Source organism: Salvelinus sp. IW2-2015, linkage group LG1 (assembly GCF_002910315.2).
Source record: "Salvelinus sp. IW2-2015 linkage group LG1, ASM291031v2, whole genome shotgun sequence".
Taxonomy (NCBI): Eukaryota; Metazoa; Chordata; class Actinopteri; order Salmoniformes; family Salmonidae; genus Salvelinus; species Salvelinus sp. IW2-2015.
Genome location: NC_036838.1, coordinates 37831413 through 37849516, shown reverse-complemented (window position 1 = coordinate 37849516; position 18104 = coordinate 37831413). Strand labels below are relative to the sequence as shown.

Below are 18104 nucleotides of genomic sequence, written 5' to 3'. Positions count from 1 at the left end.
CAGAAATGCAATTCCTTTCAACACCAAAGCACAGGGATTGTTTGGCAAATAATTTTATTGACAAGCATGACTTAATACATTCATGTACACAATGCATTAATTAATATATATCTAAAACGATTCACCATATCCAAAATATATTTAAAAACAAAGGATCACCAACATTAGTTGACATTTAAGGCAGCAGCCCTGTGAAGCAGATAATACAGACAAGTTTAAAATCATATCCAATTCATGTGTTGGGGATCAATGGCTTTGTGTGTTTGGCGAGATGTCCTCTTATCCTAGCGCAGATGGATGGGGAGGCCGTAGACCACGGGTGCTGCCCCTATGAGGTGTTTGAGGTGTGTGGCCTGGCGGGACAGGGCCATGTGGTCCAGGAGTGAAGCCCCAGGACCTGCAGACAGCCAGGACTCCAGCAGAGCCTTGGTGAAGCGGTCAATGTCCCGGTCTGTCACATCCCACAGATTCCCCAGAATCAATGGGCTGCAGGCCAGAGAAGAGACAGATAGGCATGATATACATAACAAAATCACACAGGCAAAAATCAAACAGACAGGCAAGTTAATCTAGGACTTTTAGTCAATGTATGGCAGTAAAACAGAACACATGAAATGCCCTTACAGCATCTAACATTTGCATTGATTTCTGAAGAAAGAAAAAGACGAAAGCATGGTGTCTCAATCTTTACAGGTGTGTGCACCAGTCTTACCAGCCAGCCATGAGGTAGTTGAGGATGATTCCTGTCCCCTCCAGCTCCCCTCGTACAGCCAGAGCAGCGCTGCTGCAACCAAAGAGCAGGGAGGCAGCTCTCATCTCCTTCTTCAGGATCCTCTGCCCATCCAGGAACCGCGCTCCCGCACCATGACCCACATAACTACAAAGACAGTGAGAGGCATGTGAGCCAGACTCCTCAGCACCCAAGTAATCAGAAACAAGTGAAGTAAGATCTGGTGAATTGTGACACCAATTCAAAGCATCTCACAGCTAGCATAATGCAAGACAAGTGGACAACACACACTAAAGACAGTCAAGCTTCATGTTAAACTACATTTGTTTGTGTAATAAGGCAATTAATTAACAACTAAGCCTAAAGGCATGTTAGTAGGGTATGCTTGGCTGTCATACAGGTGAACGATAACTAATATCTCTTCTCCGTAACAGGACACTTCACTTCCTTCTAGACTCACATGTAGAGGTCTTTGGCAGTTACTGCATCCTGCAGTTGATCTGGGTCAGGAGCCACACCGCACACACCCTGCCAATGTTGTTCACTTAGGACAGACAGAGCGAGAGTCAGAGATTCATCAAATTCTAAAGGACAGATGAGGAAGACAATTAAAGCCCTCAAACAGTGCTGTTGGTGCTGCACTCACCTGGTGAACGACTGTTTGAAACGCTCCTCTGTGTCTCCCAAGTTGCCGTCAGGGTTAAGCACGTAGAACACCTGCTTAGGGTCCACACCTCCATTCAGGACACAACCCGGGTCAGACTGAGGGCCAGGAGAGACATGCAGACATCAGTATTAAACTTTAACAACTAATCTTTGTGGAATAAATTTGGGCCAAATGGGTTTGTGGTCTGACCTCTTTTAGAGCACAATGGCCCAGCAGTGAGTGTAGAGAGGGCATGCGGGTGACAGAGCAAGGCCTGAGGCAGGAGATGCTCTCCCATGGCAACTTCTGGAGGTACTGCAGGAGAGGACAAGACCGACATTACACCTGGCTTTACCACAATAGTCACACTCACAGGCAATGTGTTCACGTTATGCAAGACTCTCCCCAATCCTCCTCTACACAAAGAGTGTGCATTGTTTTGCTTTGTACGTTGATCTTGCTAGGCACACTAGAGTCGATTTGAGTGTTGGATAGAGTGGGGAGAAAGTGTTTGTGTGCAAGACTAGTGCAAGAGAAACCAACCTTGTCCAATATGAGCACCACGTGGCCTTCGGGCTCGGGCCTCTCTGCCAGTACAGCCGCAGCGGTCTGCAGAAGGTCCACACACTGCTTCCCCTGATCTACACACACTCCCTGGGCAAACCACTGCAGCTGGGACTGGGAAAGCAGAGGAGAGGCAGACAGCACAGCCTGGAACACACAGGGTTAAAATAACAGTTATTTTAGTACTTCCTGGCCAATGTGCCTCTGTATGCTCTTTGGAGTCATGGCCTGGTTATGGTAAAAGCACTGTGACAACTGCTGTTATAAAAAGGGCTTTATAGACAAATGTGATATCTATGATATACATGGGAAGGCATTTTGAAGCAGCACCTTCAACATCTCCTCCGAGGTCTGTGCCCCCCAGGCAGTGAGGGTTTTCTGGAGGTGCTTCGCCTGGACAGACAGCTCAGGGTCAGAGGTCAAGGGTAGGAGGAGCCCCCGCCAGCAGCCCAGCAACCCCTCCATCTCCTCCAGCAGCCTCTGAGGAAAGCGAGAGAAAGTGAGGGAGAGCGACAAAAAGGGATATTTAGGGACATACCAAAATACTCTCATTACCATAAAGAGATGTTGTAATCAATACCACACCATTTTACATTTACTTTATCATAACCACCTTCAATCTTACCTACAGTATAAGCATTCCTTCAACATATGTTTTGGAATGAATATGCTTCTTGCAGCAACATAACCTCTCATTTTACGTGATCTCTTTTCACCCAAACCCAGATGTACTTTCCTTCCCACCAGTCTTACTTCCATGCGTGCGTCCAGGGCCCTCCTCCCCTCCCACCACTTGGCCTTCTCCGACACACAGCTCACAGCCTTCTGCTCCTTCTGAACACTGTCCATCTCCTGCACCAGCCAGCTGATAGGGTGCTGATGATACACAGGGAAGACAGAAGTCACTCACAATGCATGCGTTTAAATATACTGTGTAGGAACCCAGGTTGAGAAAATTAGAAAAGGTTTAGAGAGCGAGAGGAGAGAGAGAGAAATAGAGTGCGAGAGAATACAAGGATAATAGAAATATGTGTGCTTGGGGGGTGGGCGGGTACCCAACCTCTCGCTGGGCCGTGGGGATGCGGACGGTGACGGGATCGGAGTCCCTCTCCAGCCGGGACAGCAGGACGGTGTCCCCCATTTCCCCTGGGTGCACCCCCAGCACAGACAGCACACACACAGTCAACCCTAAAGAGGGGACAGAAAGTATCACCACATCACTGTTGCCACTAGAAAAACACCATACATCCATTGCAGTCCATCTAATCCACAGGCTGTGGACTTCAGGGTTATGGTCAATTACATTTACTCTTCCAGCATGAAAAAATCCTAATGGGGATTATATTGCCACTTTTCAAAATACAATTTAATTTCCATCACAAAATCCTGAGTTAATCCTGATAACCAATGTTATTTAACTGAAATAAATTAACTATATATTTTTCTTGACACAATAAAACATTGAAATCTGCCAGTGGTACCGGTGGGGAGGTCTTGCAGTTGTGTGATGAACTGTTGGCAGTGTTGCTGTGGAAAGACAGAGGGCTCAGCTGTGGGGAAGGAGAAGATTTTCTCCAGCTGGGACAGCCTCTGTTCTATAGGGCTTCCAGTCTGGCTCGAGGGCTCCTCTAAACTCAGAGAACCCAGTCTGTCTGCCAGCTCAGACGAACTCTTCTTCAGCTTTCTACAGGAGGGACACAGCAAAGGAATCATTTCATCTTTAAGCACACAGGATTGAAGGGGGGGAGACAGAATGATGCAAGCAACATGTTGATTTCTCCACCTAGCCTCCTATAGGTTTAGACCTACATGTATCCAGTTCATTCAGATCTGTGAATATAGTAGGGGTAACCAAGGGGTTGTTTTCAGCCTGACCCAGAGAAAGTATGATGACTTACTTGAGGCGATTGGCCAGGTGCCGTGTCATGTGATGGCGGGAGGTCACACCCAGGGATTGGACATGGAGCATCGCCGTGGTGACAGAATCCTTTTGCCCCAGCGACAGGGCCAGCAGGCCACAGAGGCTGGGGTAGAGGGTGGGCGGGGGGAAATGCTGCAGGGCCAACCAGGCGGAGCGAAGCAAAGACTGCACTGCCTCCAAAGAGAGACCGTCTATGGAGAGAACAGAGAGAGGAGAACGAGGGAAAGTGGGTTAAGTTCAAACTGAGCACTCCTATTCACCCTAAAACCATGTTCATTGTCACTGTACAAGGTGCTGCCAGCAGCCTCACCAGGGCCAGTGTTGGAGTGAGGGAGGTGGGCCTGGGCTTGCAGGGCCCCCCCTGGGTGACCCTCACGCCTCAGCTCAGACAGACAGTCTCGCTCTCTATCACCACACAAGTCTCTCCTCAGGACCTCAAAGTCTGTGTCTGGGCCGTCCAACACCATGCCTGTAGACAGAGAATAAGCAAAATACCATTGGTTAAAAAGTTATTGAATTACAGTATAATACAAGACCCCATTCCTTAGAGCTTGACCTGGATGCCCACTGCATGCGAAGGCAGGCAGTTCTAGTCTATGGACTATACGAGCAACATGAAATACTCTTACTGGCTGCACCAGTCTCCTCAGTCTCAGTGTCTGACGCCCTTAGCTCCTCGATACTGGAGTCCATATTAAGTCCATCCATCTCCTCTTCAATGGTCCTCATCCTCTCTGGCACCTCACTGTGTCCCTCTGTCCCAGGCTGTTGTCTTCTGGGTCTGCCTCTCCTGGCCGGGGCAGACTGGGAGGAGGATGACACAGAGGCGACCAGCTCGTCCTCAGAGGAGGTGCAGGAGAGGGGGACGGCAGTGCCCTTCTTCCTGCCCCTCTTAGGAGGGGCCTTCTCTGCAAGGGGGTCAGGGGCTGAGACTTCTTTTGGGGCACGGAGTGCCCTGGTGGAGGTGATGCGCTTTTTGGAGACCACAGGTTTCTCTTTGAGCTCCACTTTGGGGTTGGATTCAGTGTCACTCTCATCACTGAACTCCACCTATACCAGGAGACAAAAATTATTACCTGGCTGCACCATCTATGGCCAACATCCACACTAATAAGTAAATCACCATACCAATTTTCATCCGTGCATACAATCCATTCATTATAACTATAGATACGAATAATCTGGTCTTGCAGCCTGTCTCCTATTTGTACCTTAAAGCGAGACTTCTTGGTGCGTTTGGGGGCTGCAGGTACAGGCTGTGGTTTATCCTGAGACGGTGACAGCTCCTCATAGACCTGGAAGGGCAGATTAGCGGCGACCTTGGCTGCTCCTCGCCTGGCAGAGGGAGCCTTGACCCTCTGGACGGGAGTGCATGCCACTGTGGGCACCTCTGTGTTGAAATCAAATGATTTGAGCTCCCCCACAGACGACTTGGCACTGGATTGTTTGACCACCACAGGTGTTTTGGGGACCAGAGACATTTGGCCCTTGGTGGAGGAGAAACTCACTTTGATCTTGGGGATGTGGTCTTTGGTCTTCTTGGTGTCTTTAGCTTTAGCAGCTGTGACCACTGGGTCTTTGGACTTCTTAAGCGGGGTTGGAGGTGGGGGTAGTGTTTTAGGCTTGTGGTCCACCTCCACAGCTCCTTTGGGTGGAGGGTTCCAGGCCCAGGCTGCAGAAAAAAGCTCCTCAGGTGGGCAGTCTCTCTGGGTGGCCAGGGCCAGACAGGAGACCTGGGCTTTGGCCCCCAGCAGCCTGGCCCTCAAGGGCCCCAGCTCCGGAGAGGGCTTGGAGGCCACGAACGCCAAACCAGCCTCTAGGACTTTCCAGGTACCTGCAGCCTTCCCCATCCTTAGCTCCAGACCCGACATGGCAATGCGCAGGTACACCCGTGCCACCAGGTCCTGGAGCAAACAGGGTTTGGGTGGGAGTGTTTTGAGGGGAAAGAGCTTGGTCAGTTTGATGGCCATCTTGACAGTGATGCTCTTGCAGCGGGCCAGAGCGGCCAGGTGGAGGTTACGACTGGCTCGAACCTCAGTGGGGCTTAGCTGGAGGGCCAGGTCGGCCTGTGTGGTGGCCCAACGAGCAGTCACCCGACCCAGGCTGGGCTCGGAGCAGCAGGGGCATTGGCAGTCGGCCACATGGCCCAGGGAAGAGAGCCAGCGCTGGGCCCTGGCTTTGAGTGGAGGGGAGCTCGCCAGGTCCCGCTCGATGGGCTCCTTGGGGAACCAGCGGGTGCTCAGGAAGGCCTTACAGTCCTCCTCACCACTGGGAAGGGGAGACTCTGGCTTCGGAGCCGGACGACCTTTCCTCGGTTGGATCCTCACCTCCGCCTTCTGCGCCCCATTAGTAAAGTCTAGAGGAGTCCAGAAGAGGGTTAACAGTGGTATTGTTACAAAGAAAGGCAGCAAGACTCAAATGCTTCAACCAACATTATGTATAATCCACAGTCATTGGAATATGTAAGTAAAGTTGTACCGGTGCAGAGTTCCAGCAGGTTCCTGACTTTGTCCAAGTCAAAGCCACACTCCTCCCTCTCCCCCTTCATCAGCTCCAGCTCAGCCTTTATCACCAGCAGCTCGGCACACCTACAAACACACACAATATGAGTTTCTGAAACACCCAAAATGTATTGTATATTATGCACATACAAGAGGTCAAAATAACACTGAAATTATGAAAATGACAATAATGCCTTTTTGTGTAAGAGCTGTTTGAAAAAAWTCCTGGAATTTTAGCCTGTTCAGGTGGGATGGATCATATGGCCCACATCATGATCTGATAATAGACCAATGACTGTTTGTCTGGGTAAGGCAGTGGGCTCTACACCATCTTATAAACCAATTAGGGCTGAGTATGGAAATATCTTCAGATTTGTTTCCTAACGCCTACACGATCAATACTGGAGGCTCAGGGAAATAAATTACTAAAAAACATTTGAGTTATTGACACTAAATAAACAAACATTGATTTATTAGACATACAGTGATGATTTAAAAATAAAATGACAACATGGATAGGCCTCAATTATTTCTTAGAACTTTTGGGAACTCCTCCTGTAGTGGAGGAAGCAGAGACAGACACTTACTGGCTGAGGGTTTGCAGCTTGGTGGCCAGTTTGAGGGCCTCCAGACACTGGAGCTTGGCCTCGTGGACGGCTCCACTGCTGCTCCTCACCGACACCATTCTCACAGAACAGCCCAGCAGCTCAGACAGCAGCTGCCACTTCAACACCAGATTATCACCTAGGAGGGGAGGGTCGAAGGTCAAAGATGATAGAATGGCATCTACCTCAGATGGGGGCTGACATGGTAGGTTATGGTGGGCGTGTGGGAAAAGTACAAAGACACGAGTAGACCAGTCTTACAGCTTAACCTGGGTCATGTTGATTTGACACCAAACGGCTATAAGGCCACTGATGGCTATAAGGCCACTGATGGCAAGAAGTGGAGGGAACACAATCAACGCAAGTCAAGGTGCAACCTCCCAAAAATGTGATAATCTTTGAAAAAGCGCAACACTCGTTCACCATTAAAAACATTCATTTAGGCAACTATCAAAAGCTCGAGGCCCACTGAAAAATATATTTAACCCTTCAGAACAAGTGGAAGCGGCCAGCCGTACAGTACCTTGGTCTATGAAGCGTGTGTCAGTGCTGCTGCAGGCTCCATACAGGCCGTTTCCCACCAGAGTCACCAGCAGACTACACAGAAGCTTCAGGCTCTCATACAGGGCAGTGTCTGGGGTCTTCAGCCCTGCAACACACAGTCAAATCCAATCCTATTATATCTGGCACAGGCGCCAAATACAACAGGTGTAGGTAGACCTTACCGTGAAATGTTTACTTACAAGCCCTTAACCAAAAATGCAGTTTGAGAAATAGAGTTAAGAAAATATAAAGCAACAATAAAATGACATAATAACGAGGCTATATACAAGGGGTTCCGGTACCGAGTCAATGTGCGGGGTCACACACTAACATGACAAACGGCTAAACGTAGTGCCCTTAGCCTTACATTTATCAAGGAAATACTTCAGTAACACACAAAGAACTGTGACATTTACAAATGAAACATGACATGCCATCTATCAGTCTAGACGCTACGAGGTCCAGAGCCTGCTGTTTTTTGTGATAATTGCACACACACATCTGGTGTCCCAGGTCTAAACCAGCCCTGATTAGAAGGGAACAATGAACAAATGCAGTGGAACTGGCTTTGAGGTCCAGAGTTTGAAGGGTCTAGAGTAGTAAAGGGTGCAGACCATGACGGGTGATGCGTTGGCGCAGTGCCGGTGGCAGTGCGGCTGTGTCCAGGCTCAGGTAGGCACTACTGGTCTGTAGTGCCCGGGCACGCAGCAGGTACCAGCTCTTAGAGTGCCTTTGCTCTCCCACCTCTTTCAGAACCTCACATAGGTAAGGCACACCCTGTGCCACCTGTGGAGATAGAGAGAAGAGGATAGAGTTAACGGATGACTCATGACAAAAAAGGGTTAGGGTAGACTCAGATGGTAACAACACTTGTGCTGTCGCTTTGTGAGCTCCCTCTGCAATGTGGCTAATACTGTGTGTGTTACCTGTCCTTTGCTGTAGCAGAGCTGAGCCCTCAGCAGTTTGGCCAGCACAGAGAGAAGGGAAGTGCCCCCAGTGTTGGGATCAGGGGTCAGACAATTCTCTGCTTCCTCCAGCTGGGCCTAAAACACACACAGTATTGAAATGTTAAAAACAACAAACATACACATTACAAAGGAGCACAGTATCTAAGGGTAACATTCACTACATGACGTTCCTGACTGCTTACAATTTCAAACGTAAACATGTAATCAGCAGGTGGGTTACCTGTGCCATTTCAGGGGCACCCAGCTCCAGCAGCAGCCTGGCAGAGTGGCACAGGGAGGAGGCATGGCCTTGAGCATCACCAAGGCGACGGGAAAGGCCAGAAGCCAACTGGTAGGCCTCCAGGGCCTGCAGAGGCTAGGAGAGGAAGATAAGTGTTTTCCACAATTACATAGAGTAGCCAGTCAAATAGAAAAAGTAGCCAGCCAGGCGSCCCCAGAGGTAAACCTATTTGGCCGAAGGAGCTCTATTTTGGTGGCTTCTGGGTCTAGGCCTATATGATCAGGATGATTTTCATAGTGAGATGACAAACCTTTCTCGTGAGATTAAAGTCTTATTTACAGTTTACTTCAAGATATGAACTGCCACATGTGTTCTTCAAATTACATATTAAAACCGGAAAAAATGACAAATAGCCTACATTATTTTGAAAAGTAAATTCAATGTTGAACTGAAAACATTTCAAATGATATCAGACTGAAGTATTACACAGTGCACAAAACATTAGGAACACCTACTCTTTCCGTGACAGACTGACCAGGTGAAAGCTATGATCCCTTATTGATGTCACTCATTAAATCCACTTCAAAATCAGTGTAGATGAAGGGAATGAGACAGGTTAAAGAAGGATTTGTAAGCCTTGAGACATGGATTGTGTATGTGTGCCATTCAGAAGGTGAATGGGCAAGACAAAATATTTAAGTTCCTTTAAACAGTATGGCAGTAGGTGTCAAGCGCACCGGTTTGAGTGTCAAGAACTGCAACACCACTGGGTTTTTCACACTCAACAGTTTTCAATGTGTATCAAGAATGGTCTACCACCAAAAGGACATCCAGCCAGCATTGGAGTCAACATGGGCCAGCATCACTGTGGAACGCTTAGTAGAGTCCATGGCCAGGTTGTTCTGAGGGAGGGAGGTAGCCTAGTTAATATGAAGTGGAAAAAGTAGCCAGCTGAAAATGAGTACGTAACAGGCTGATTAGCCGACGGCTCGCGTTAATGGAAAACACTGGAAGATGGATATATGTAGGGCCAGTCATATGGGCTGGAATAGGAAGTAGATACTAGGAAGTAAATACTAGCCCTGTCAAGAACTAGTGTGTAGAAGCTTCAGGTGTTAGTGTTACCTTGCCCATGAGTTTGTAGAGGGCAGCAGTGAGGGCGATGGAGGTGCAGGTCTGTTTAGGGTTCTTTACAGAGGGCAGCTCGTTCCTCTGCAGTAGAGAGGCCCACTCCCCCAGAGCCCTGTCAAGAGGTTGGCTCAACTCTGAGTAGAGAAACACACACACATAAACACACTCAGTAATTCACTCGTTACCGAGTGAGAAAAAGGAATGGAGGGAAACAGCAGTGGTCAACCCACCATATAGACTCATACAATGACAACTATGGGAAGTGGAATCCAGCATACGCACATGTGGTGGATTCTAACTGCAGGTTGTATGAGCCAAATACTTACAATATAAAGAATACAGTGAACGTCAATCTAAATGAGCTCTACTGGACAAGGATGATTGGGAAGTGAAAGAAGGTCCTTACTGCTCTCAGCAGCAAGATTGAAACGCAGGCCCTCGTACACCAGGTTGCTGTCCTGCTGCTTCTGCTTGTCCTCGTAATCTAGGTCATTGGTCTCCACAGGGTTGGTGTCGCCCCCTGCCTGCTGCCGCACATTCTGCAGCCTCTTCTCCTTATCTATGGCCTGGTCAAGGGAAGAGTGGTTCATATAAAAATGGCAGCGAATCAATACACAGGCTATCAAAACATCTAAAACCACACGTAATCTGTTCAACTGAGAATATACAAGAAACAAAGGCTAGCAATTTCAATGTCAAATTTAAGATTAAAATGTAAGGGGGTGAAATCTAGATTACAATTATAATGAGAAATGAAATCTCTTCAAACACATTACCACCCACCTCCTGCAGGTTCTTCTCCAGGGTGCAGACATACAGCCACAGAGAGGCGTGGGCCTTGTCGTCCTTCAGCCTATCAGCATTCTCCTCCGTCTCTGGCTCCTCCTCCAGCAGTCTCAGGGCCTCGTGGGTAAAATCAACGGCAGAGCTGCCACGGCAACGCAATAAAAATAAACTGCTGAAGAGCTACTAAAGCACGTCAGTATAAGTTATATTAATAGCATTGGCATTCCACAGTTGAGTAGTATTTGTTTCCTATCAGTCCATCTGAATCAGAATAAGTTACGGTAGTATTGCCATTCCACAGTAGAGCGTCCATTGTCCTACCAGTCTGTCTGTTCACTGAAGTCCTGGAAGCACACCACTTGGGCCATCTCACACAGGTAGACGGCACGCAGGTGTGAGTGGTGGCTGTCCTCGTGGCAGATGTCCAGCAAGTCACACAGGGTGTTGTAGCGCTCCTGAGTGCTGTCCCCTGCCACCTCCCTGTAGGCACGCAGCTCCTCCTCCAACAGGCACAGCATCATCCCCTCGTCAGGGACGTCAGGCCCAAAGCCATCACGCAGGGTCCTGACAACACAACAGCACAGGGACAGTCATACTCTTAATGGGGTCTCTTAAGGAGTAAAGAGGAGTTTATCAAACATTCACAAGTAAATTATCCTCATCAGGCTTCCCTAAGCTGAAAACATTGTGTAGAAATTGTTTTGGAGCTTGAAAGCGTGTACCGGTATACAGCACATTCGCAAAGTATTCAGGCCCCTTGACTATTTCATTACGTTACAGCCTTAATCTAAAATTGACTAAATAGTTTTGTTTCTCTCACAATCTATACACAATACCACATAAGGTCAAAGCGAAAACAGGTAATAATTTTGGGCAAATGTATTAAATAAAAAAAACTGAAACTTCACATTTACAAGTGTTCAGACCCTTGTACTCAGTACTTTGGTGAAGCATCTTTGGCAGCGAGCACAGCCTCGAGTCTTCTTGGGTATGACGCTACAAGCTTGGCACACCAGTATTTGGGGAGTTTCTCCCATTCTTCTCTGCAGATCCTCTCAAGTTCTGTCAGGTTGGACGGGGAGCAATGCTGCACAGCTATTTTCAGGTTTTTCCAGAGATGTTTGATCGTGTTCAAGTCCGGGCGAATCAAGGACATTCAGAGACTTGTCCCGAAGCCACTTAAGCGTTGTCTTGGCTGTGTGCTTAGGGTCATTGTCCTGTTGGAAGGTGAACCTTCGCCCCAGGCTGAGGTCCTGAGCGCACTAGAGCAGGTTTTCATCCAGGAGCTCTCTGAACCCGAGTCTCCCAGTACCTGCCGCTGAAAAACATCCCCACAGCATGATGCTGCCACCACCATGTGTCACCGTAGGGATGGTGCCAGGTTTCCTCCAGATGTGACGCTTGGCATTCAGGCCACAGACTTCAATCTTTGTTTCATCAGACCAGATAATCTTGTTTCTCATGGTCTGAGAGTCTTTAGGCAAACTCCAAGTGGGCTGTCATGTGCATTTTACTGAGGAGTGGCTTCCGTCTGGCCACTCTACCATAAAGGCCTGATTGGTTGAGTGCTGCAGAGATGGTGGTCATTCTGGAAGGATCTCCCATCTCCACAGAGGAACTCTAGAGCTCTGTCAGAGTGACCATCGGGTTCTTGGTCACCTCCCTGTAAGCAGTTGTTACTCTTCAATAACACAGACCTCAAAGCAAATCAGTGGGAGAAAAATCCCTGACCAAGGCCCTTCTCCCTCGATTGCGCAGTTTGGCCGGGCAGCCAGCTCTAGGAAGAGTCTTGGTGGGTTCCAAACTAATTCCATTTAAGGATGATGGAGGCCAGTGTGTTCTTTGGGACCTTCAATGCTTCAGAAACCTTCCCCAGATCTGTGCCGACACAATCCTGTCTCAGAGCTCTACGGACAATTCCTTCGACCACATGGCTTGGTTTTTGCTCAGACATGCACTGTCAACAGCGGGACTTATATAGACAGGTGTGTGCCTTTCCAAATAATGTCCAATGAATTGAATATACCACAGGTGGTAAATCAAGTTGTAGAATCAATCAAGGTGTAGAAATATCTACGATGATCAATGGAAACAGGATGCAACGGAGCTCAATTGAGTCTCATAGCATAAAGTCTGTTTTTTTATTATAAAAACCTGTTTTCACTTCGTAATTATGGGATAGTGTGTAGATTGCTGAGGATTCCTTTTTTGTGTGGAAAAAGTCAAGGGGTCTGAATACTTTCCGAAGGCACTGTATGCATGCATGCACACCACCGTTCAAAAGTTTGGGGTCAATTAGAAATTTTAGTTTAAAGAAAAGCAAAAACAAAAAAAATCCATTACAACAACATCAAATTGATCAGAAATACAGTGTAGACATTGTTAATGTTGTAAATTACTATTGTAGCTGGAAACTACAGATTTTTTATGGAATATCTACATAGGTGTACAGAGGCCCATTATCAGCAACTATCACTCCTGTGTTCCAATGGCACGTTGTTAGCTAATCCAAGTTTATCATTTGAAAACCCTTTTGCAATTATGTTAGCACAGCTGAAAACTGTTCTGATGAATGAAGCAATAAAACAGGCCTTCTTTAGACTAGTTGAGAATCTGGAGCATCAGCATTTGTGGATTTGATTACCATACATCCATACATTAAAAAATTAAATTAAATTAAAAGCCGTTTTCAGCTACAATAGTAATTTACAACATTAACAATGAATTTCTGATCAAAGTTTGTTATTTTAAATTTACAATTTTTGCTTTTCTTTCTAAGTGACCCCAAGCATTTGAACGGTTGTACACACACACCAAAAAAAGAAACGTCCTCTCACTGTCAACTGCGTTTATTTTCAGCAAACTTAACGTGTGTAAAGATTTGTATGAACATAAGATTCAACAACAGACAAACTGAACAAGTTCCACAGACATGTGACTAACAGAAATGGAATAATGTGTCCCTGAACAAAGGGGGGTCAAAATCAAAAGTTAGTCAGTATCTGGTGTGGCCACCAGCTGCATTAAGTACTGCAGTGCATCTCCTCCTCATGGACTGCACCAGATTTGCTGTGAGAGGTTACCCACTCTTCACAAGGCACCTGCAAGATCCCAGACATTTCTGGGGGGGAATGGTCCTAGCCCTTACCCTCCGATCCAAACAGGTCCAGACACGCTCAATGGGATTGAGATCCGGGCTCTTTGCTGGCCATGGCGCAGAACACTGACATTCCTGTCTTGCAGGAAATCACGCACAGAACGAGCAGTATGGCTGGTGGCATTGTCATTAGAGGTCGACCGATTAATCAGAATGGCCGATTAATTAGGGCGATTTCAAGTTCATAACAGTCGGTATTCAGCATTTTTGGACACCGATTATGGCCGATTACATTGAACCCCACGAGGAGACTGCATGGCAGGCTGACTACCTGTTACGCGGAGTGCAGCAAGGAGCCAAGGTAAGTTGCTAGCTACCATTAAACTCCTCTTATAAACAATCAATCAGTCTAACATAATCACTAGCGAACAACACATGGTTGATATTACCAGTTTACCTAGCTGTCCTGCGTTGCATATAATCGATGCAGTGCTTGTTAATTTATCATTGAATCAAGTCTACTTTGCCAAACGGGTGATGATTTAACAAGCGCATTAGCGAAAAAAGCACTGTCATTGCAACAATGGTGTACCTAACAATAAACATCAAGCCTTTCTTAATCAATACACAAGTATTACACTGCTCAAAAAAATAAAGGGAACACAAACAACACAATGTAACTCCAACTCAATCACACTTCTGTGAAATCAAACTGTCCACTTAGGAAGCAACACTGATTGACAATAATGTCACATGCTGTTGTGCAAATGGAATAGACAAAAGGTGGAAATTATAGGCAATTAGCAAGACACCCCAATAAAGGAGTGATTCTGCAGGTGGTGACCACAGACCACTTCTCAGTCCTATGCTTCCTGGCTGATGTTTTGGTCACTTTTGATGCTGGCGGTGCTTTCACTCTAGTGTAGCATGAGACGGAGTCTACAACCCACACAAGTGGTCAGGTAGTGCAGCTCATCCAGGATGGCACATCAATGCGAGCTGTGGCAAGAAGGTTTGCTGTGTCTGTCAGCGTAGTGTCCAGAGCATGGAGGCGCTACCAGGAGACAGGCCAGTACATCAGGAGACGTGGAGGAGGCCAACAAACCTTCTTGCTAATTGCCTATAATTTCCACCTTTTGTCTATTCCATTTGAAAACAGCATGTGAAATGTATTGTCAATCAGTGTTGCTTCCTAAGTGGATTGTTTGATTTCACAGAAGTGTGATTGACTTGGAGTTACATTGTGTTGTTTAAGTGTTCCCTTTATTTTTTTGAGCAGTGTATTTTAAAACCTGCATATTTAGTTAATATTGCCTGCTAACATTAATTACTTTTAACTAGGGAAATTGTGTCACTTCTCTTGCGTTCTGTGCAAGCAGAGTCAGGGTATATGCAACAGTTTGGGCCGCCTCGCTCGTTGCGAACTGTGTGAAGATAATTTCTTCCTAACAAAGGCCGTAATTAATTTGCCAGAATTTTACATAATTATGACATAACATTGAAGGTTGTGCAATGTAACAGCAATATTTAGATTTATGGATGCCCCCCGCTCGATAAAATACGCTACGGTTCCGTATTTCACTGAAAGAATAAACGCTTTGTTTTCTAAATGATAGTTTCCGCATTTGACCATATTAAATGACCTAAGGCTCGTATTTCTGTGTGTTTATTATATTATAATTAAGTCTAAGATTTGATAGAGCAGTCTGACTGAGCGGTGGTAGGCAGCAGCAGGCTCGTAAGCATTCATTCAAACAGCCCTTCACTGCGTTTGCCAACAGCTCATCGCTGTGCTTCAAGCGTTGCGCTGTTTATGACTTCAAGCCCATCAACTCCCGAGATTAGGCTGGCAATACTATAGTACCTATAAGAACATCCAATAGTCAAAGGTATATGAAATACAAAATGGTATAGATAGAAATAGTCCTATAATAACTACAACCTAAAACGTCTTAACTGGGAATATTGAAGACTCGTGTTTAAAGGAAGCACCAGCTTTCATATGTTCTGAGCAAGGAACTTAAAGGTTAGCTTTTTTTTATTTTTATGGCACATATTGCACTTTTACTTTCTTCCCCAACACTTTGTTTTTGCATTATTTAAACTAAACTGAACATGTTTCATTATTTATTGAGACTAATTTAATATAATACATCAATAAAATCAAGTTAAAATAAAAGTGTTCATTCAGTATTATCGTAATTGTCATTATTACACATATATACATAAAAATCTGCCAATCGATTAATCGGTATCGGAGTTGAAAAATCAATCGGTCAACCCCTAATTGCCATGCTGGAGGGTCATGTCAGGATGAGCTTGCAGTAAGGGTACCTACCACATGAGGGAAAAGGACGTCTTCCCCATAACGCACAGCGTTGAGATTGGCCGCAATGACAACAAGCTCAGTCCAATGCTGCTGTGACACACCGCCCCAGACCATGACGGACCCTTCACCCCACTCCAGAGTACAGGCCTCAGTTTAACGCTCATTCCTTCGACGATAAACATGAATGCGACCATCACCCCTGGTGAGACAAAACTGCGACTCATCAGTGAAGAGCACTTTTTGCCAGTCATGTCTGGTCCAGCGACGGTGGGTTTGTGCCCATAGGCGACATTGTTGTCGGTGATGTCTGGTGAGGACCTGCCTTACAACAGGCCTACAAGCCCATCTCAGCCTATTGCGGACAGTCTGAGCACTGATGGAGGGATTGTAAATTCCTGGTGTAACTCGGGCAGTTGTTGTTGCCATCCTGTACCTGTCCCGCAGATGTGATGTTCGGATGTACCGATCCTGTGCAGGTGTTGTTACAAGAGGTCTGCCACTGCGAGGACAGACAGCGCTGATGGGAGACAGGACATCAGCAGTACAGACAATGTCTCACAGTACAGACTAGAGGTCGACCGATTATGATTTTTCAACACCGATACCGATTATTGGAGGACCAAAAAAAAGCCGATACCGATTATTGGAGGACCAAAAAAAAGCCGATACCGATTATTGGAGGACCAAAAAAAAGCCGTTACCGATTATTGGAGGACCAAAAAAAAGCCGTTACCGCTCAGTCAGACTGCTCTATCAAATCATAGACTTAACTATAACATAACAACACACAGAAATACGAGCCTTAGGTCATTAAAATGGTCGAATCCGGAAACTATCATTTAGAAAACAAAACGTTTATTCTTTCAGTGAAAATACGGAACCATTCTGTATTTTATCTAATGGGTGGTCTAAATATTGCTGTTACATTGTACAACCTTCAATGTTATGTCATAATTATGTACAATTCTGGCAAATTAATTACGGCCTTTGTTAGGAATAAATTTATGCTAGCTAGCAACTTACCGTGGTTTCTTGCTGCCCTCGTGTCAGGTAGTCAAGCCTGCCACGCAGGCTCCCTGTGGAGTGCAATGTAAGGCAGGTGGTTAGAGCGTTGGACTAGTAACCGGAAGATTGCAAAACGAATCCCCGAGCTGACAAGGTAAATCTGTTGTTCTGCCCTGAACAAGGCAGTTACCCCACGTTCCTAGGCCGTCATTGAAAATAAGAATGTGTTCTTAACTGACTTGCTAGTTAAATAAAGGTGTAAAAATAAAATTTTAAAAAGGGCAAATCGTTGTCCAAAATACCGATTACGATTGTTATGAAAACTTGAAATATCCTAATAATAAAAAAAAAAACGGCCACTCCGATTAATCGGTCGACCTCTAGTACAGACATTGCTATTTTATTATCTGCTGTCCTCATGCCTCACTGCAGCATGCCTAAGGCAAGCTCACAGATGAGCAGGGACCCTGGGGATTTTCTTTTGGTATTTTTCCAGAGTCAGTAGAAAGGCTCTTTATTGTCCTAAGTCTCCATAACTGTGACTTTATTGCTACCGTATGTAAGTGTTAGTGTTTAATGAGACGTCCACAGATGCATGTTCATTAATTGTTTATGGTTCATTAAACAAGCTAGGAAAAGGTGTTAAACCCTTGACAATGAAGATCTGTGAAGTTATTTGGATTTTTACGAATTCTCTTTGAAAGACAGGGTCCTGAAAAAGGGACGTTTCTTTTTTGCTGTGTTTATATAGAGTTGAAGTAGGAAGTTTAAATGTATTGGCTAAGGTGTATGTAAACTCAGTTTCACAATTCCTGACATTTATCCTAGTAAGAATTCCTGTCTTAGTCATTTAGGATCACTACTTTTCTAAGATGTGAAATGTCAATATAATAGTAGAGATTATTTATTTCAGCTTTTATTTCTTTCATCACAATTCCCAGTGGTCAGAAGTTTACAAACACTCAATTAGTATTTGGTAGCATTGCCTTTAAATTGTTTAACTTGGGTCAAACGTTTTGGGTACCTTCCACAAGCCATTTTGACACGAACTTGGAGTA

At 45.9% G+C, this 18104-nt stretch overlaps 1 protein-coding gene across 1 annotated transcript in view; it reads right to left on the bottom strand.

The window, feature by feature from the left end:
* Positions 1-36: 36 nt before the first annotated feature.
* Positions 37-18104, bottom strand: part of espl1 (extra spindle pole bodies like 1, separase) — a 26695-nt gene continuing 8627 nt past the window's right edge. Inside the window, exons 9-32 of the mRNA XM_023991867.2 lie at positions 10937-11179; positions 10613-10757; positions 10236-10395; positions 9824-9963; positions 8699-8833; positions 8437-8553; positions 8125-8296; positions 7491-7616; positions 6950-7106; positions 6340-6449; positions 5073-6217; positions 4491-4911; positions 4172-4330; positions 3839-4052; positions 3422-3624; positions 3001-3128; positions 2694-2816; positions 2271-2420; positions 1920-2087; positions 1587-1691; positions 1377-1492; positions 1191-1274; positions 713-877; positions 37-486 (exon numbers count right to left, since the gene is read on the bottom strand). Of these exons, the coding sequence (XP_023847635.1) occupies positions 285-486; positions 713-877; positions 1191-1274; positions 1377-1492; positions 1587-1691; positions 1920-2087; positions 2271-2420; positions 2694-2816; positions 3001-3128; positions 3422-3624; positions 3839-4052; positions 4172-4330; positions 4491-4911; positions 5073-6217; positions 6340-6449; positions 6950-7106; positions 7491-7616; positions 8125-8296; positions 8437-8553; positions 8699-8833; positions 9824-9963; positions 10236-10395; positions 10613-10757; positions 10937-11179 (4888 nt within the window). The 3' untranslated portion in view covers positions 37-284. The remainder of the gene's footprint in view (positions 487-712; positions 878-1190; positions 1275-1376; positions 1493-1586; positions 1692-1919; positions 2088-2270; positions 2421-2693; positions 2817-3000; positions 3129-3421; positions 3625-3838; positions 4053-4171; positions 4331-4490; positions 4912-5072; positions 6218-6339; positions 6450-6949; positions 7107-7490; positions 7617-8124; positions 8297-8436; positions 8554-8698; positions 8834-9823; positions 9964-10235; positions 10396-10612; positions 10758-10936; positions 11180-18104) is intronic.